Genomic DNA, 21,345 nt, shown 5'->3' on the forward strand with positions numbered 1-21,345 from the left:
AAGAAACCTGGAAAGGTGCACGCAGAAAAACCAGTTTTAGGCTGGGCAAAGTAGTAGAGGGAGCAAGATTAGCATGGTTGGTAATAAGAATGAACAGTGCCAATAAGCATCCCATTCAAGGTTTGAGCAAGATTTTAAAAACATAATATGCCTTATTCAAAACATCAAATACAAAAGAGAGCTTATATCAGTTCTCAATCTTTTCTTTACTACAGCCCCCCCTTTAAATACCTTTTATGACCATGGCCATGGAGCCCAAAGACTTAATTTAAGATTTAATTCATAACATTTCTTTAAGCCTTCGCAGATCACCTATGATGATATTGTAATCTGCCAGGGGTCTGCGGACCACAGATTGAGAACTGCTTGGTTATATACATCAAATCAAACACAAGCATTTATGGCTACAATCTTCCAGATTACAAGAACATATAATTCATGATTCAAGGTTTTGTTGGTGTATAGGTTATATGAAATTATTATATTAAAAAGAAAATAAAACATTACAGAGAAAAGAGGAAGAAGCAGGGAAAAATACAGGTTCACTTTGCTGACACTTATTTGCAAATCAGATTGCCAAAAGCCAACCTAATAGTGTTAAAAATAGCATGATCTTCTTCTACAAACTATAGACAGACTTTATAATCAATCTATACCAAATAAGGCTACTTATGAAGAAAATAATATCTGCAAAATGCTTACCTCATATTCTTTCCTGCAAATTTTCAAGATATCGTTTTTTGAAGATGCCTAAAATAAATTTTATTATCAATATGTTTTTCAGACTATTCAAAAACAGAATTTAGAAAGTATATAGATAAGAATCGTGATAATTTTAAAATGTCACCAGCTATATTTCTACTATAGCACCAAATCTGAATCATTTACTGTGCATGATTCTAAATCTTGGAATTTAATCAATCCTTCCAGTTCTGGTGGATGGTGACAATAGCTGGGAGATGCTAATTAATTTAGGAACTCAGATGCTCACAAAAATAGGGAGGAAGAGACTTGAGAAGGTGCCTAGTCAACACAAAATAAACACATATACAATGTCTAAGATTCCCCCCTCCCCGTATGCTGCTAAACATATCTTCTATCATACTAGCCATAGAGGCACGATAGTGAATGTGGTCCAAGAAAATACAGAGAGCTGCAGGTTCCTCACCTTTAATCTTAATTTTTCAGTTATAAATAAAACTACAAGACAGAGTAAGACTCTGAAAACCACTTCAGTGCAATGGTTAAGGTGCTGACCTAGAAATCAAGAGTCTGGCTTCCCTTAAGTATAAAAGCTGGTTGACCGACTTTGGGCGAGTCACTCGCTCTAAGTCCAACCCATTTCACAGGGTTGTTTTGTGGGGAAAATGTGATGCAGTGAGGGCAAGGGTTCATTTTCCAAGCTTGTGGGTTGGTTTCCAACTGTTTCATTACCAGGCTAAGTAACCTCTTCAGCAGAGTTAAACTCCACCGAAGATGTTACCTAGTTTAGTAACGAAACATTCAGAAAGCAACCCACAAACTCAGAGAATGAACTTTCATCCCCATCCTACGTCCAAGCTACAGATATTCGCCACTATTGTAAATATGAAGCAGTATTTAATAGGTTCCCCAGTGTCAGTTACAAGAAAAAATTAATAATTTTATATATAATAATTATTGTCTGTTCACAATATCCCCCCTCCATGTAAATACCCCCTTGTTGTGGGAGAGAAACTTATATGTTCTGTTAAGGTTGAGAGCTATGCTGGAGGTATGCCACTAGAGTCACACAAGTCAGACAGGTCTCAACTAAGGAGCCAGATTAAGAGTATCCACAATCCATTTACCATGATAAGACAACAGAAAAGGAATTCCATACCAGATTGGTCATCACGTAGGTTAACATGAACCACGGCAGTTGCTGTCCCTGGGCAGCTGTCAAAAACTGAGTGACAGGGCTGGAGAAAGACCCGGTGATCTACTTCACAAAAACTTGCCAAGAAATTTCTATGGAAAGGTTCTCAAACATATCAGATTGGGTTCCCAACGACAGGACAAAAGAAATCTTAGTTGTTGAGGGAACCAGAGGTGTTAGCAATTGTCTGTGTTGTACAGAGATATATCAGATGGCCACCTGGAATGTCGGAGTAATGAGGCAGGGTAAATTAGATATTGCCAAATGAGAGATGATCAAGTTGGAAATTGATCTCTTTGTGTCAGTAAGCTACACTAGTCAGACAGTGACTTTTTCTAGTCTGAGGATTTCACTGTCTATTATTCAGGACGTGATACCAGGAAAACAAATAGAGTGATGTTTATCATAAAGCAAGAAACTTGCTAGAGCAGTGGAAAGCTTCTCAACTGTCGACGACCAAATTATAACCATCAAAATTCATGCCAATCCCCTCAACATCACAGTTATCCAAGTTTATGTCTCAACAATTGCTGAGAGCTTGAAATAGAGGGCTTTTATGCCATAGATCAAGAAATTCTGAAACAAGTACCCCAAAAAAGACATTGTTTACATTTTGGGTGACTTCAGTGAAAAAGTTGGCCAACAAGCAGAGACAGGCATCACTGATCATTTTGGGCTGGTGAGAGGAACAATGCAGGTGATTGTTTGGTACAATTTTCCCAAGAAAATCTATTTAGGACCATAGTTACATGGTTCAAACAGCACAATTGCCCCTTATACAGTTGGACCTCACCAAATAATCAGTGAGATCCATAATCAGATTGACTATGTCCTATGCAGTTACACATGGCCAGTTCAATCCTTGTTCTTGATATATCCAAGTGCTAAATGTGACTCAAATCATTAATTGTTGCTGGCAAAGATTAAAGTCAAACTAAATCAAAAAGGCATCAGCAAAGTTTGATGTCAACAAAATCACTACTACATATACAACTGAGGAAAAAAATAGATTTGAATTCACTGCTAAGAAGACGCCTGATAGCAGGAAATTCAAACAACCATTATTGGAACTGCAGAAGAATACATATCATGCAAGAAGCCAGAGAAAAAGTGCAGGTGGCTCTCAGATGAAACCATCAAAATAGCTGAGCAAAGAAAAGCAGCCAAAGCAGTAGGCAAATGGGAAGAAGCAAGAAGACTGAATGCAGCTTTCCAGAGGGCAGTAAGGAAGAACAATGAAATTTACTGGGACAAAGGACCATATGAACAGTTATATGAGGAACGCTTTTGTGCAAATCAAAAAGATATAAGCACCTTTTGTTGCTCATAAAGGTGTCATTAAAAACAAGCAAGGAAAAGAACTGTCCAACCAACAAGGCATCAAGAATTGGAGAGAATATACAGAAGAACTGTATACAGTTAGCAAAGGGGCCCAGCCTAAAGATGACAAGAAAATAGAAATAGAATTGTCTATCCTTGAAGAGGAGATCATATGGGTGGTAAACTAACTGCCAAACAACAAGGCTTCAGGTGTTGAAATTATCCCTGCAGAATTACTGAGAGCTGTATCACCAGTGTCATTAGAGACATGTCATCAAAGGATTGGAAACACTCAGTGTTTTTTCCACTGCTTTCCACTTTTTTCCACTGCTGAAAAAAGAGAGACACTATAGATTGCTCTCATTATCGCACAATTGCTCTCATTCCTTACATCAGCAACATTCTATTTAAAATTATACAACAATAGCACCAACCTTCAAAATGGATTACTAGATTACCAGCTTCCAAAGGGGTCATGGGACCATGTTGAAATCGGCACTGGATTATGGAAAAATCTTGTGAATATCAAAAGATCATTTAAATGTTTCATCAACTATAAGAAAGCCTTCCATTGTATGGATCATGAGAAGTTATGGAGAGTCCTACAAACTTGAGAATATCAGCAGATTTGGTCAAGTAAGTGAAATCAATGTACACAAATCAGAAAGCCACTGTGTGAATACCATATGGAGACACTGATTGGCTTAAGATAGAGAAAGTTGCATTCCTTCCCCTTTCTTAATCAACCTGTATGTTAAAATGCCTCATGAGGAAACTAGATCTTGAAAAATCAAAATTCAGGATAAAGATTGGAGAAAGAAACATCAACAATCTTTCATATACTTTGATATACACTTTCCTTATTTCTCTAATGAATTTAATGTTTTGAAGAGATTGCTCAAAGTGGTAAATGCAACACAAACATAAAATGTCAGATTGCACTCTGTTGCACAGAAATGATGAACATGAGCCAAATATGGAAAAAAAAAGGCATCAGTTTGACAACCAAAGGTAGGTTAGTTCAGGGATTCCCAAACCCTGGTCCGTGACCAACATCAGGTCCTAGCATGCCAGAAACCGGCCACACCAACAAGTGATGCCCCATCCATGGGATGCAGTCAGCATGAGAAGCCTTCAGTTGCGGAAAAACCACTCTCCAAAAGATTGTGCCCAAAAGATTGTGGGTTGCTGGGTTAGTCTACTTTATTGTGTCCTCCATAGCTACATATAGTTGTGAAAGTTAGACCTTAAAACAGCAAGAAAGGAAGAAAATTGATTCATTTGAGCTAGGGTGCTGGAGAAGACCCCTGCATATTCCTTAGACAGCATGTGGAGGAATTCACTGGAGAAAGCAATTATGAAGAGTTAGTGATCCAACATGATGGATGAACACTATCAAAGCTGACATCACCCAGAGCATAGAAAAACTCAAAGAAGCAGTGCAAGGTCGAAGATATGGAGAAACCTGAGCCATAGAATCACCAAGAGTTGGACATGACTCAACAGATAATATCATCATTATCACAATATGGAGTCTCAGCTGCCAAATCTTTAGCTCCTGTTGGCCTTCATACACAATACATTCTTCCCAAGAACCTAGGATGTTGTAATGTATCCATGTATATATATGTGGAGTGTGACCTTTTGCAATTCACAGATGGAAGTTTTGTCAATGTGCAGATTTTCTAACTGCTGTTCAACTTTTTTGATATGGCACACAGTGTGCTGATAACCACTGGGACCAATAAGGTACATTTATGGTATAATATTTTAATTTTCAGATCTTGATACTTTCTGATTTGCTCAAATTCTTTGTCTTCTTTTCTATTACTCCCTGGTATTGTCACATCAATTATTAACACCCTTTTCTTTTCAACCTTAGTTTTATTTGATGTGTTATGAGCCAAGATCAGCCTTTATTTAGAAATCCCACAATGTATTCATTTTCAGCTTTTCCAACTTTCTCCAATTTTTCATTAAAAAGCATATCATAATTTTTACAGGTACTATAGTGAATCATTTTGGCAATTGGTTTATATCATTATTTGAAGAAATACCACTCACCTGCAAGCAAGAATTAATGGCACTATAAAATAAAATAACTGAAAATGAAAAAGCTAAAGAGTTGTGGAACTTCAGAACAATTGTTATTTTTTATCTGCAGAAGCAGAATCTGAAAACAACTTTTTGTAGATTTCATTTTAAATTTCCATAGAAATAATTTATTCAGAGTTCAGATTATGTAGAACATGGAATATAGAATAACAGAGTTGGAAGGCACCTTGGAGGTCTTCTAGACCAGAGGTCGCCAACTGGCGGTCCGTGGACCACTGGTGGTCTGTGAGAAAATTTTGGTGGTCCACAGCGCACCTTTGTCTGCAACAGAGGTGATACCAGTGGCAGATGGACTGATGCGCACACGGGAGATTGCGGCATTGGAGCCCTTCCCGGGTGTTCCCTGGCCTGCGAGGGGGTCGGAAAGGAACTTCTGAACTGGTGCTTGGTGATGGGAATCTGATGTCCGGAGGCCAATGAGCCAAGTGCTGAAGACCAGATGGCTGGCGGGGAGGTGGGGCAATCCTGCAGTTTCCCTAGCAAACCCGTGTCGTGGTTGCTGCCTCCTGCCTCCGCGCATCGAGGAGGCCAAGCAGCAGCAGGAAGAGCACGGACCTCCTGAGCCGCAGGAAGCAGCTGCCAGCAATGCCTTCAGATGAAGATGTTGCGAAGGGGAGGCTTGACCCCCAGGAGCCGCAAAGCGTTCACTCCCCCTCTGGCATCCGCCAAGCCTCCTCCCACTATGGTTCTCTTCCTCCTCGCCAGAAGTGCTCACATGCCTAGCGGGAAGGAGGGTTGGCAGCTGCCAAAGGGGCAGTGAGCGCTTTGCAGCTCCTGAGGGGATTGAGCCTCCCCCTTGCAACATCTTCACCTGAGGGCATCGCTGGCAGCCACTCAGCCTCTTCAATGCACAAAGGCAAGAGGCAACACCAGTTCAGAGGCTGCTTTCCCCCAACCCCACCCCCTTTCAGGCCAGGGAACACCTGGGAAGGGTTCCAATGCCGCGATCTCCTGCGTGGACATCAGTCCATCCACCGCCAATATCACCCATTGTTCCACCTCCCTGCCAGCCATCTGATCTTCAGCACATGGTTTGTTGGCCTCCGGACATCAGATTCCCACTACCCAGTACCAGTTCAGAGGTTCCTTTCCCCCACACCTCCAGGGACAGAGGGGGGAGGGGAGAAAGAGAGATGAGAGAAAGAGAGATGAGAGGTCCCGGTGTTTTATTTTCTGTGGGAAATGGGTCCAAATGACTCTTTGAGTATTTAAGGTTGCAGAAACAGGCAGCCAAGCTAAGTGCCTGAAGGATCCCATCTCGTCAGTGGGAGTCTAGGCACTTCAGCGAGCAGCATGCTGGATTCACATTAGTGGTCCGTGGGATTTAAAATTATGAATTTGGTGGTCCTGAGGTCCAAAAGATTGGAGATCCCTGATATAGACCGATCTCCTAGACTTTCCTTGGACTTGATAGAATGGATATACCTGATCATAGAAAGAATAACAGAACAACAGAATAGAATTGGGAGTTGGAAGGGACATCAGAGGCCCTCAAATCCACATGTCTGGTCCAACCAACATATTAAGCCATAGGTAATTCTATAGTTTTGATTAATAAGCAAGTTCTCTAGTTCTGATTACTATACAGTAAGAAAGTGGGACACACTTCTCCTTAACCCCTTTCTGTAGATTACTGTTTTTGTAAGAACACATCCACTGAAAAAAACCATTTTGTGAAAGGAACTTACATGTTGCAATGCATCTTGTTCAAAACAATTTGTAGCAGAAAACATGGAGAAAAGACTTCAAAGAATAAAAATGTTTCAGAAGGCAGATCTGTGCTGTTAAATTTTGCTATTTTTTTCTTATATTAGCACCATATATACATCCCCCAAAAGAGATAATCTAACAACACTTACCTGTTTACATGCTTGTCGACATTCTATTGCAATGGCTAATTCACAGCACCCTAAGCCAACCCAGCCATCAGATTTTTTCAAAACACCTTTGAAGAAAAAAAATACATTATGAAACCATTCTTATATATATATATATATTTTAAAGGTATATCCAACAACTCAAAGGCAACATTTTCCAAAACATTGCACTACAAATCTAATATACTGCTGCCAAAATAAACCACACTAAATTTAGGAGGCATTCTTTGTATATGGGTTTGGAAGTGCCTAATTTCTCAATCCACCCTGGAAAGGCCTTTGTTCACACTCACTTTTAACACCTGCCTCTAACAATGGATTAGTCTCTATACAGATCCCTTTCCAGGAAAATTTGGGCTGCACAATGCCACACAAATTGAAACTGTAAGCCTAGCTTCCTCTCCTCATTATACAGAGAAATTTGCAGTTCTTGATTTTTTTCAATACTCACTGGATTGTATAAAAATTCTGCATTTCCCTATAATTTTGTCACCCTAACCATATCATGATATATACAACATGCAGCAGCACCCATTCTATAAGATATTGTAGAGATAATGCTGTTTCACATGACTCATGCTGGATTAGGATACTGTAATTTCCAATTACCCTATTTTTCAGAGTATAAGACACTACGAAGTATAAGATACACATTAGTTTTGGGGGAGAAAAATAAGAAAAAAAAATCTGTCTCTGACTACCAGCATCCATCGGTATTCATCTGGCTAGCATCCTTAGCAAACAGCCTGGTCAGCTTCAGCACATTATCGCAGCCTGATTCTGCACAAGCAGCTGATTGGCAGGAGGATTGGCCTCCCAGAATACCCCAATCAGCTGTTCCCAGAGAACAACAGGTTCGCTGGTTGTGAGCGCGCATGAACCTCTTTGGGGCAGAGAGGCAGCTTCTACCATGCAGCTGATCTTTTGGGTGTCGCATTTTTGGGCTGTTCCAGGCAGCAGCGATAATCCTGAACAGAGGCCAAAAACACAAGGCACGGAGGAGGCGATGGTCTGTGGCAATCCCTGCAACCTGGAACAGGTCTAAAATGTGGCGCACGGAAGACGAAAATGGTCAAAAGGTGGGGGCCAGCAGGTGGGCGGGATTACATTTAATGTATAAGAGGCACCCTAATTTTCACCCTCCTTTGGGTGGGGGGAAGTATGTCTTATACTTTGTAGTATTCAGTTTGATTTTTAGATTTAAATTTTTTAGACATTTTTTAATCCTGCCACTATTATTTTTATAAATAACTCAAGGCAGTGTTCATATCTAATACTCCTTCCTATTCCTATTTTCCCTACAACAACAAACCTGTTGGGCTGAGAAAGAATGACTGATTCAAAGTCATCCAGCTGTCTTTCATGCCAAAGGCCAGAAATAGGCCAGGATAGAAACTCTTTGGTTTCTTAACCACTGAAACAAACTGCTTCTCTAAATAACTACACTTAATTTTTAGCACAGTACATTATCTTAGTAATATTTTCTTTAATGCTTGAAATTTAATGAAATATTTAATTTTTAGTTAACCCTACTACTTTTTATAGATTTGATTTTATAACAGTTTATGTTTTTTAGATTACTATCATTTAAGACAAAATTGAGATTGGAAGAAACCCCCCATCTTTAAAAAGGGAAGAAGGGGGAACCTGTAAAATACAGACCTGTTAGCTTAATATTTGAACTAAATATAACTGGCAGCATGACCATACCCCAAAATACCATAAATAGCTCTAGGTCAGATTGGAGAGTACTCAAATATAGAATAGAATAGAACAGAATAGAATAGAATAGAATAGAATAGGATAGGATAGGATAGGATAGGATAGGATAGGATAGAATAGAATAGAATAGAATAGAATAGAATAGAATAGAATAGAATAGAATAGAATAGAATAGAATTCTTTTATTGACCAAGTGTGATTGGACACACAAGGAATTTGTCTTGGTGCAAATGCTCTCTGTATATATAAAAGAAAAGATGCATTTGTTGAGAGTCAGGAATCCTAAGGTGCAACACTTGATAATAGTCATAGGGTACAATAAGCAATCAAATCATACTAGGAGACAGTCCATATAAATCGTAAGGATACAAGCGACAAAATTACAGTCATATAGTCACAAGTGGGAGGGGATGCACGACATCCAGACACTATAGCTCTGTTTGAGCCCTGTATGTTCAGCATATTTTTAATGACCTAAATGAAGATACTGAGAAAATGATTATCAAATTTGAAACTGAAACAAAATTAGAAATTGCTGGCATTTTAGAAGAGAAAGAAAAGATTCAAAAAATCGATACAAACTTCAAAATGAAATAGAAAAAAAATATTAATTCCTGTACTTGGAAAGAAAATTGGCAATTTGTTGCCAATTAAGCAAAAGCTCATTCCCTATGGCTTCTCACTTAGATATCTATGCCAACTGGTATATGATGATGCCATGTGTATGGTTAAAAAAATAGTTGATGCAGAACACAAGAAGGAAATGGCTCAAGCACTTTCTTTCTTTCTTTCTTTCTTTCTTTCTTTCTTTCTTTCTTTCTTTCTTTCTTTATTTATTTATTTATTTATTTATTTGATTTGCCAATTGTTTACAAGATAATAAGTATAAGTGTATACATGGTTGTGAATACATGAAATGGGTACATATAAGAAAAAATAAAAGAATAAGAGAAACAATAGGACAGGGACGGTAGGCACGTTGGTGCGCTTATATTTATGAATGGTGCCCAGCCTATTGTTTACATAAAATTATGTTTACAAACACATCTTTCCACTCTGCAATACTGGATGCCAATATGGAAAAGAGAAAAATGTAATGGGTGAAAAGAATAACCATGAACAGAAGAAAGAATCATTTACTAAGGCAATGACCAAATAAAAGAAAGCTGAGTCTGAGGCAGAACAGTAATCCAAGCAAGTGTCTCAGACAAGATCTTCCTTTGCTCTAACAAAAGTAAAGGGAGAGAGGAGGGAAACACATTCAGGCTTGTAAGATTCTGCTATTATAACCTTATAATAAAGGTTGCACTGGTAATCCTGAATTTACGACCATTCAGTAGAGGTATGGCAAGCAACCCCAGAGTCATGCAGCCTTGCTTGCCACCCAGCATGGTAGGGTACAAGGCGGTAAAAGGACAGATATGGGAGCGGAAACAGGTTTGGAGGGGAGAGTTGGAAGCAGTTCCTTACTTTACCAAGGCATGGGGCTAGGTATGACCAAGCCCAGAATAGCTTGGATTGAGGTAGGTACTTACTTAATGACCTAATGATTCTTGATTAATCATCACGACCAGGGAAAGCTGGGATTGTTGTCATACATTGGTGCAATCATATAACATTTCAGTGTACAACCTCACCAACTTACTATTGCAACTCTAGTCCCAATTGTGGTCATAATTGAAGGACTACCTGTCCTCCAATTGTATTAGTATTCATGACTTAATTTCCTAGTCTGATCTACATTGGAGGCTAACAATTATAGAATCAATGGCTTAGGTTTTTCTAAGCTGTACTTTTTATGAGCAAGCAGACACTGAACTATACATACTCTAATAAAGGTGGTCCACAAAATTTAATCTTTTTCAGCTATTACTGAGGGAAAACAGTGCTTAATATTTGGCACAAGTTGTGAGCTTTTGCTATGAAGTCTTACAAAAGCCTTGTGGATTGAAACTATCAGCAAGTTTAGCAAGTCAAACTTCTATGTTTTCTCTTCTTTAACACTGTATGCCATAAAGCTATCACTGATTTTTCTTATTCTGATGCGCACTCAGCAAAATATTATAATAAACTAGCAAGCAAATTAAATTAGTTTTATATATAGTAGTTTTAATAATTTTAGTTAATGAGATCAGCTCAACAGGTTTTATAGGGATTGTATCTGTATTTTTATGCCGTTTTGTATTAGGTGTATTTTATACAGTTAAAATGTGTATGAAATAGATATTTTTCAATATTTTTCTTTTTTCCTTGCTCTGGACATTGACTGTAATAAAGTTTATTCTGCTTGTTGTTAAGAGCATTAACAAAAATATTTTCTTGGAGGAAGAAATCAATAGGGACATATGAAAGAAAGCAGAAAGCAGATTGTTTCCATTCCTTTTCTGAGCAGCGCATCCCATTCCTTGTCTAATAGGTGCACTTGGTTATAACCTTCAGAAATCCTCTGGTCTCCTCCAGGTTGCATGGAACAGGTGCATTATTTGAAAATGGCAGGAGCATCATTCTCATAATGCCTAATTCTCTAAAGTTACAATTTCTTCTCCAAACAGCAAGATTATTATCATTTAAACTAATTTCTTCTTCGTGAAAGAACGGGGCATACAGCTTGCAGAAGGAATACAATCCATGGCTTAGAAAAGAAGTGAAACATGCGACTTAGAGAAAGAATGAAGATCGTGTCTTGGAGAATGGTATGAAGAAACAAAGTTTCATGAAATGCGGTGGAGTCTAAGAAGGAGCAATTGGAGCTTTGTGCAATGGTGCTGGTATGATTGCCTTTGGTATAGGATTGAGAGGGCATTTTTTTGTGGCGGCAGCAGCAGTACTGAAGCTTAAGTAGTGACTCGGAGGCAGTAGCTAAGATCTTTGGCCTTAGGCCCTAGACCTCTAATCAGCCCCAGCCACAGTACTGTCACTTAGGCCATAGGGTCTAGACCTCTATATCAGCTCCAGCCCCAGTACTGTTATCAGTTGTCATTGTGCAAGGGAGCCAAAAGGGCATATAATGGGTGGGAGATAGTGGTAGCAGTCCCCCTGCAGTTGTTAAGTGTGGGTGGGCTGTCAAAATACTATTGATCCTGTGACGGTAGTGGTACTACAATGGCTATAACTTTGGGTATGGATAAGTCCACTTTTTTAGCACTGTCGTAATTTTAAACAGTCACTGAATAAATGTTCATAAGTGAAGTTACACCTGTTCCATGGAACAGAAAGGAATGATACATAGGCAAAAAAATGTGCAAGGAAAGAGAGGCTACTAGGTACCTATGCATATATCTATAGCCACAGTTGTGATCAATGGTACCATACAAGAGACCTATATATTAAATTCTATGCAAAAAAATTAGTTGGTATCTACTGCACAGTTAAGCTGCTCATGTAAAAAAAGAAACCCAAAAAAGTACAAACCTGATAACCAAAACATGAGTTCAACATCCTATTAAGTTTATACATAATAATGCTCTTACCTGGCAAAGAGGAATTTATACAGCCCCAAACCTCTCTCTGTAAAGAACAATTTTATCATTACTAAGTAATAAAACAGAAATTTAAAGAAATATTTAAACAAGATAAATATTTGTATTGGAAACATTAGCATACTTAAAAGTATATGAATTAGTAGCGATTAAAGATCAGGCTAGAAACTTGGAGACCATGAATTTAAGTTCGCCAAATTGTACTTGGTTTGGGAAAAGCTGTACAAATTTTTTTCCATATACAGGTTGTCAGAAATTAGAGGGTAAATTAATTATAACCTTCCTGAGACTTAACTAAGAAAGCTGTATGTACATAGAATACACAGAATGACAGGGTTGGAAGCGACTTTGGAGGTGCAAACCACTGTCGAGCAGAAGATCTTATACTATTACACCAGATATGGATTGCCCAACCTCTTCTTGAAAATGTCCAGTGAAGGAGCACCCACAATTTATGGATTCCACTGATTAACTGTTCTCTCGGTCAGGAAATTTCTTCTTAATCCGAGGTTGGATTTCTTTTTAACAAAATTCCACTTACTACTTGTCTTGTCCTCAGGTGTTTTGGAGATCAGCCAACCTTGCTCTTCTCTATGACAGCCCCTCAAGTACTGGAAGACAACTATAACATCACCCCTAAATTTCTTCTCTTTGTTAGAGTAGACATACCTAGTTCCTGCAACAATTCATCACACAGTTTAGCCTCCAGACCAGAGATAGGGTTCAGCTGGTTTGGATCAGTTCGGGTGAACCAGTTGTTAAAATTCTGCCCAGTTTGGCAAACTGGATAATCCCATCAGCGACTGGCCCCGCCCCTACCCATTTTTGGCCTGTTTTTTGGACCATTTTTGGGTCATTTTCTGCGCCATTTTCCAGGCTGTTTTCAGCCATTTTTCAAAAAATGGCCAAAGCAGGCCAAAAAATGAAGATTTCAAACCTTCCGTTTTGGCTGTATTGGGGCCCATTTTTCAGGGATTTTTTCAGGTAATTTTTCAGGTAATTTCAGGCTGGGTTTTTTGCCTGAAAAACAGCCAAAAACAGCCCAAAAATGCCTGCAAAATGGGCCAAAAACAGCAAAAATTGAAGGTTTGAAATCTCTATTTTTCAGCCATTGTTCAGCCCATTTTTCGGCCATGTTCAGGCCATTTTTTCACCTGAAAAATGGCCAAAAATGGCCCAGAAAAGGCCCAAGAAAACAGCCCCAAAACAGGAAAAAAAGAGACTGAAAAATAAAGATTTCAAATCTTCAATTACCTCTCTTGAAGCTGTACAAAATCTGGATTTGAAAAGGGAAGAAGAATCCATAGCTTGTGTGGGCACACACTTCAGACCGCTCAATACCTCCTTACATCCATTGTGCTTTTTACTGCCCCACTGCATAAACCTTTTAAACATTTGCTAGCAAACAGAAAGTGAGCCTTCACTCCAAAGCATATTCCACCTTCTGAATTTGAATTATTACACAACCATATGAAATAGAATAAAATTGCATACTAAGCATAGTAACACCTGGACTATAGCAAAACTTTGTTGGAAAAAAAATGATATAAATTCCTATACCCCATATATAGATTACATTCCACAAATGTAATGTCTTTGGGTTGATTTAAAGCCAAGATATGAAAATAAGGAAAACAAGAAAACTTCATCAAAAACTTGAATTGCCGTAATGTGGTTCTCCTAAAGCCCCTTGCTTCCTTCTTTGCTCCAATTACAATTTCTATACCAATAAACTTTACATCCAGTTTTAGAACCAATTCTGAGAAAATAAGCTTGAAAGAGGGTCAAAAATCCTTCCACCCACTTGGACTTTTCCTCATGTCAGTACATCTCTTTGCAAAACAGATTGTGCTTTAAAACACATATCTGTCTCTAGCACATTTAGTTGGACAACAAGCAGCCTCTTTGGAAAGAAATCAAGGAAAGGAGGGAGGAAAACCAAGAGATACCCCGCCCCCCAAAGTAATGGGTGGGGTAGGGAAGGAATCTTAAGTATCAGTGTAAAAGTCAATTTTTTCCAGTGATAACAGTTCTAGAATAAATCAGATCAATAATAATGTCTGTCCATGTATCTGTCCTGTTCAGCTTTTCATCATTATCTGACTATTCCAGAATATAAATAAAGACAGAGGAAGACAGTTTTATAATGGGAGAACTTTGTGTCTATTTTTAGGGCCCCATTCTATAGATAAAGAGAATGGAGGACAATTTTTATGATTGAGAGAATTTTGTGTCTATTTGTAGGGCCAGAATGATCACAGCTCAATGACAGAACATAGATATTTTACATTCAGGCAAAGCAGAGCTGAAGAAAATTCTGCTGAGATCATTAAGAACTTCTTCTCATGAATTATGGTCCATGAAGGTGGGAAGATTAGTGGTCCTTAGATGCCTTTGTATATTTTTATGCATAAAGCATGATTCTACTAGAGTCTTCCTTCATAAATATGCTGCTCAGGATAATCTGTAATATGTTTTTTAAAGGAGACTAAAGCACAGATCCTAAAAAGGATCTTAATTTGCCCATTTTTGACAGGGTTTTTGAAACTTGCAATCCTAAAATGTGTAGACTTCCAGAATTGCCCGGACAGCATTCTGGAAGTTGAAGCCTACACATCTTAATAGTTGCCAAATTTGAAAAACACTGATCTATCAGAACATCTAGCTCAGAGGTATCCAACCTTGGCAACTTTTAAGACTTGCGGACTTTAAAATGGGCCGAAAAGCGAGTGAGGCAGGGTCAGCCAGTGGTGGGATTAGCCCGAACTGGTTTGAACAGGCTGAATCCCACCTCTGCCTTTGAGGCGAGTGGCAAGAGGCAGGGCTGGGTGTGATGAATGACGTCAAGTTGGCCATGCCCACCCAATCACATGATCGCCATGCCACACCTACCCAGCCAGTCATTAGGGCAGAGAACTGGTTGTTAAATTATTTGAATCCCACCACTGTTCCAGACCCCTTATCATCTTTCTTGCTCTGCTGTAGATCAACACTCCCAAATTATCTCAATTAATAGTACTCTTAATGTTTCCAATTTTTTTCACAGTACACCTAGGCTGAAAAAAATACCGAACAGTTGTGTTTCCTTTGGAAATTTAAAATACCCCCAAAGCACCTATGATTTCACTGGGATGCCACTGCACACAATTTGGGAACTACGGGTCTCGATAATTTGGATGGTTTGATGGAAGTTCAGTAGGGAAGGGGTCACCTGCTCCTCTCCAGAACAGAGATCAAGGTTGGGGGCTGCTGCACTGGGTTTTTGTCCTAACTTGTGTTTCTTTTCTCTGCTAGGTAACAGCAAGACATTGAGTAGAAATATGTGCATGGGTTGGAGGCCACTAGACGGGATCTATCTATCTATCTATCTATCTATCTATCTATCTATCTATCTATCTATCTATCTATCTATCTATCTATCTATCTATCTATCTATCTATCTATCTATCCATCCATCCATCCATCCATCCATCCATCCATCCATCCATCCATCCATCCATCTATCTATCTATCTATCTATCTATCTATCTATCTATCATTTATCTGGATAGCTAATGTATACAGTTCAGCTGACTTTAGTGTACTGAATGCAAAGTTATCAGGAGATTCAAACCTACTAGTTATTTGGAGGAGTGACTTATTGCATTGCATAAACAGATAATTTAACCTGGAAAAGGGAAGATACGTGCTTGGGGTTTGCAATATTCTGGTGGAGGAAAGAGGGCAATAAGTCAGGGTAATGATAGACACGAGATCATATGAGAAGAAACAAAAGGTTAACCAGTTTCTAGAACGCCAACCGGTGGGCTGCAGCCCACTGGTGAGCCGTGAGAAAATTTTGGGCCGTAGAGAAATCTCACCCCCAGAGCACCCCACAAAGCAATTAATCCAGGCTGTGCAGAAACACTAGGCTGCACCGCCCACATGGCCGGCGGGAACCCTCCCTGCCCATTAACTCCTTACCTAGCAAACTTGCCTGCTAAATTGCTTTTTCCCCATCAGCTGTTCTGCTGTGCCAGGACATTTAGATTGGCTAGGAAGCAGGAAATGGTTGGATTTCTTGCTTTCTAGATAGTTTTTAGATCTTCGGCTCTGCTTTTAAGCACAACCGAACCTCCATTAGGACTGAAGGTTTGCTTGCAAACAAATTCAGTGCAGACTCACGGCAAGCAAATTTGAGAGACTGAGTTAGCCGATGGCAGATAGATAGATCACTGAATGATTCTGTGAGTAACTCAATCTGCCTGCCTGCTTTGCCTGATTTTGGGTAAAAGTTGCTCTTTTTTACATAAAAAATTCAATATTGACATACATGGTGTGTTGTGAGTTAATCTGGTGAGTTTGCTTGCAAGCAAATTTTATGTGACAGACTGGGCTAGCCGTTGGCAGATAGATAGATCTCTGAATGAATCTGTGATTCTGTGAGCAACTCAATCTGCCTGCCTGCTTTGCCTGATTTTGGGTAAAAGTTGCTCTTTTTTTATAAAAAAAATCAATATTTATATAAATATTTATAATATTTACATACAAGCCATGACCAGCCAGTCACATGACCAGCAAGCCACACCCACAAATTAGGCCACGCCCACAGAACCAGTTAGTGGTCCCTGGGATTTAAAATTATGAGTTTGGTGGTCCCTGAGGTCCAAAAGGTTGGCGACCCCTGTTCTAGGAGGCGACTTCGCTGTTTGTTGCCAATCCTGCATTCCATCCCCTGTACTGATCTGATCTGCTTTGTTCTGATCTGATCAGACAAGATCTGATCTTCATAATATCAATGTACCACCTCCCATTTGCAGTAGTTGCTGCCTGATACAAGGTCAATCTATAATAAAGTTTGCCTTAACCTCAGTTCACATTAGATATGATAAGTGAAGACTAGGTTTAGCATATGCCCATCTATATGAACCAAGGCCATAACTATGAAAAGTCCATGGTGGCCATGGAGGCTACGAAGCAAAAGCATCAGCAAACTTCAACAAACTATTCCAGGCTATAGAGAATAAGCATTAGGGACCCCAAAACTAGTCTTAAGGTGTATTGTAGAAGCTTACAGAGGTCCACTGCCAACCAGTTGTTTAATTATTACACCGTTTCCCACTCTGGTCCATTTCCACACAGAGATATTGATAATGTCATTTCCGGGACACTTCTCCCAATTAGTGTGAGAGATTCACATGCTATCATAGCTAACCTTACTTTCCAGTGCCAAGACTGCTCCAAGATTTAAACTAGCAGATTTCAAAAAGAGCTACATCCCATTAATTCCCAATCAAGCTTCAGTACAGGCAGTCCTCGAGGTACAAATATAATGGAGCCATTCCATTCCATTCATAAATGAGGATTCATGGGAGTGAATATCATGGGCCAATAGCTGAGGCAACCACAAGCTCTACCTGATATTAAAGTACCAACAGCAATGATACTAACAATGACTCTTCTTATCTTCTATATCAACATTACTGCGATTCCCCCATATGTTGAAATAAAGTGCAATATACAATTTCATTATGTATTAAGCAAGAACAATTATACCTACCATAGATTCTGGACAATATTCAGGAGCACGTTGCAACAGGTGTTTCAAATGTGAATCACTCTTAGATGCCAAAATCTATTAAAAGAATAGTTAAGAAAATATTGCATGGTAAAAATAGCACAGCATAGCATTTTAGTCTTATATACAGCTTCACAGCACTTTACAGCACTCTTTGGGTGATTAATAATGTAGAAGCATTATTTTTATATTGCTTCTAATAATCTTGCTCCTCATTTTATTGACTTTGGAAAGATGGATGCTGAGTCAACCTTGCGCCCCTAAGGATAAAACTCCAGATTGTGGTCAGTTTGCCAGCAATATTATACTTTAACCACTGACCCACCAGGGCTGAACTTCAATCCACTTTCAATAAAATTTGCAAGCAAACAAAAGTATATGTAGACATATTTTATAGTGTTTTATCTATACAATGTACATTGTACTGATACTCTAAAATAGGGGTGTCAAACTCGATTTCATTGAGGGCCTTCAGAGTTGTGGTTGACCTTGGAAGGCTGGGTGGCATGGCTGGGGTGGATGTGGCTGGCTGGGTGTGGTCGGGATGGATGTGGACAGCTTACCTCCCTCCCTCCTTCTCATTCTCATCTCCCTCCTTCCTCCCTCCCTCCCCTCCTTCCCTACCTACCTCCTTTGCATTCCCATCTCCCTCCTTCCTCCCTCCCTTCCTTCCTCCCTTCCTTCCTTCCTCCCTCCCTCCTTCCTTTCCTCCTTCTCATTCTCATCTCCTTCCTTCCCTCTCTTCCCTTTCCTGGAGAAGGCAACTCCACCCACACCCACTCCCGCTTTAAATGTGGTCCTTATTAAGAGCCGGAGGTGCCCACTCAGATACCTACTGCTTGTTTTTTCCCAAAAGAAAAAGAAATTGCTGGTCCAGGATCGTTGTAATTGTAATTTTTGTAGGCATTGTAATTTTTTAAGGATTTGAAAAGCCATTCTTTTAATTTTGGAGTCTCACTTTTCAGCACAATTCCACCCCTCCTCTCAAAGCCTCCTTTGTTTCCAAGAAAAAAAGAAATCAGAGGAAAGGAGAAGAGTGAAGCATGCACAAACGTAGTCACCGAACCAGTAGTCCCACCCCTGATTACATGTTTTAACAGCAGCCAGAATTGTATCTGCACAATATTGGAAAGGTGTGGAGATCCCTATAGAAGAGAAGATAATAATAAAAAAAAAAAACAATACTAGAATGTGCAGAACTTGATAGATTAACACTTGAAATTAAAGAGAAGGAAGATATGGAATATTTTGAAACATGGATTCATTTTATAAACGGTTAACAAACAGCAACAGAAATTAGAACATTTAAAATTATAAGAAGATTAATTTTACCATGAGGGTTTATTATATGTTTATTACCGTGTTTCTCCAACAATACGGCCTCCACCAATAGGAAGGCCCAGCATGTTTTATCGGCATAAAATCAAATTAAGCCCCTCCCCAAATTAAGGCCTATATTAAACATGCAAAATGGGGGGAATGGCAGGGGGCTTGCCGTTAGGAAGTACTTTTTTGTTGCATACCCGGATATGGTGCTCCCGCGCTGACTTTGGCGTTGGTGGGGCACTTAGTATCGAGACCTCGCCACCATTGCTTTCCCTCCCTTGCTGCCACAGCGTTAGAGCAATGCCATGGCGTTTGGTGCAGCCACGTGTGGCCAGCCAGGGCTCCTCCCTGCAACCAGAGCCTGGTGGAGATACTCTGCTTCAGGCGCTCTGTCGCGCCTTCCCTTCGCCTTCGAAGGCAAAGCCAATTCTTTTAAAAATGACACCCTACTACTGGTATGACAAAGCCTCCCTGCCCGAGGCAGCCCAACCCCACGGGAGAGGCGAATCTCCTGGGGCTGCAGCACAGGATCGGCCCACCCGGAGAAGCACCCAGCCGCCATCCCTGCCTGGCGCCGGGCAGAGTGCAAAGAGCTTCGCCTGGGGCACCCAGCACAGCGACAGGCGGGCCCTCCTACCCGGGCGACGGAGCTCTCACCAAGGCAGCAAGTGCCTCCCCGCTGGGCCCTCCGCTTATCCCACCAGAGCCGTGCGGGCTGGGCAGAGCCGGGAAAGCAAGCCATGGGTGTGCGCCCACCTGCCAAGCGAAAGAGCCGGGCTGACCCAAGCTTGGCTTCCTTCCCAAATCCCTCCAGCATGAACCCGAAGGGGCCACCGGGAGAGGCCGCCCGAGGCAGTGATAGTGCCCACCCATCCGTGGACAGGGAGGCAAGGCGACGGCCTGCGCCGCGTCCTCCTCCGATCTGAGCCCCAAGTCAGCACTTCTGCCTGATGCCCGCTCTACTGCAGCATTTGGAGCTGCTGGCGCATTTGGAGATGCTTGGGGATGGGGACGGGCTGGGCGAGGGTAGAAAGGACGGCGGCTTCGGGCTCTCTCTGCCGGCCAGGAAGCAGCGCTGCCATTACCTCACCTCCCTGTCTGTGGACGGGTGGGTGCTATCACTGCCTCGGGCAGCCTCTCCCGGTGGCCCCTTCAGGTTCATGCTGGAGGGACTTGGGAAGGAAGCCAAGCTCAGGTCGGCCCAGCTCTTTTGCTTGGCAGGCGGGCGCGCACCCGTGGCTTGCTTTCCCGGCTCTGCCCAAGCCCGCACGGCTCTAGCGGGATAAGCGGAGGGCCCAGCGGGGAGGCACTTGCTGCCTTGGTGAGAGCTCCGTCGCCGGGTAGGAGGGCCCGCCTGTCAGCTGTGCTGGGCGCCCCAGGCAAAGCTCTTCGTGCTCTGCCTGGTGCCAGGCAGGGATGGCGGCTGGGCGCTTCACCCAGGGTGGGCCGATCCTGTGCTGCGGCCCCGGGAGATTTGCCTCTCCACGTGGGGTTGGGCTGCCCTCTCGGGCAGGGGAGGCTTTGTCATACCGGTAGTAGGGTGTCGTTTTTAAAAGAATTGGCTTTGCCTTCGAAGGCAAAGGGAAGGCGGTGACAGGAGCGCCTGAAGCCGAGTGTCTCCACCAGGCTCTGGTTGCAGGGAGGAGCCCTGGCTGGCTGCACGTGGCTGTGCCAAACGCCACAGCGTTGCTCTAAATGCCGCGGCAGCGAGGCAGAAGGGAAAGCAACGGTGGCGGAAGGTCTCCCGATACGAAGTGCCCCACCAACGCCGAAGTCAACATCCAAGCTGTCACTGCCCACCCACCCGAGGATGCAAGAGGGGGGGAATTAAGTCACCCCTGAAAAGATGGCCTAGCCGTTTTTTCGGGGGTCAAAAAAAAATAAGGCCCGGCTTTATTTTGTGAGAAACACGGTATTAGTATGATTGCATATTAACAATTCAGTATTAATATTATGTAGAAAAAATACTATTATATGATTACTACTAATGAACATTATGATGACTATTGCTCAAATTAACTGTAACAGACAACACAATGTTTATATAGACAT

General features: G+C 41.0%; 1 protein-coding gene across 1 annotated transcript in view; it reads right to left on the reverse strand.

The window, feature by feature from the left end:
* Window positions 1-21,345, reverse strand: part of RECK (reversion inducing cysteine rich protein with kazal motifs) — a 109,159-nt gene that overhangs the window by 81,265 nt on the left and 6,549 nt on the right. Inside the window, exons 3-6 of the mRNA XM_026678363.2 lie at window positions 17,950-18,024; window positions 12,402-12,438; window positions 7,192-7,277; window positions 703-750 (exon numbers count right to left, since the gene is read on the reverse strand). Of these exons, the coding sequence (XP_026534148.1) occupies window positions 703-750; window positions 7,192-7,277; window positions 12,402-12,438; window positions 17,950-18,024 (246 nt within the window). The remainder of the gene's footprint in view (window positions 1-702; window positions 751-7,191; window positions 7,278-12,401; window positions 12,439-17,949; window positions 18,025-21,345) is intronic.

This window comes from Notechis scutatus, chromosome Z, assembly GCF_049901735.1.
Source record: "Notechis scutatus isolate UNSWTSFEM ecotype Mainland chromosome Z, rNotScu1.2, whole genome shotgun sequence".
NCBI lineage: Eukaryota > Metazoa > Chordata > Lepidosauria > Squamata > Elapidae > Notechis > Notechis scutatus.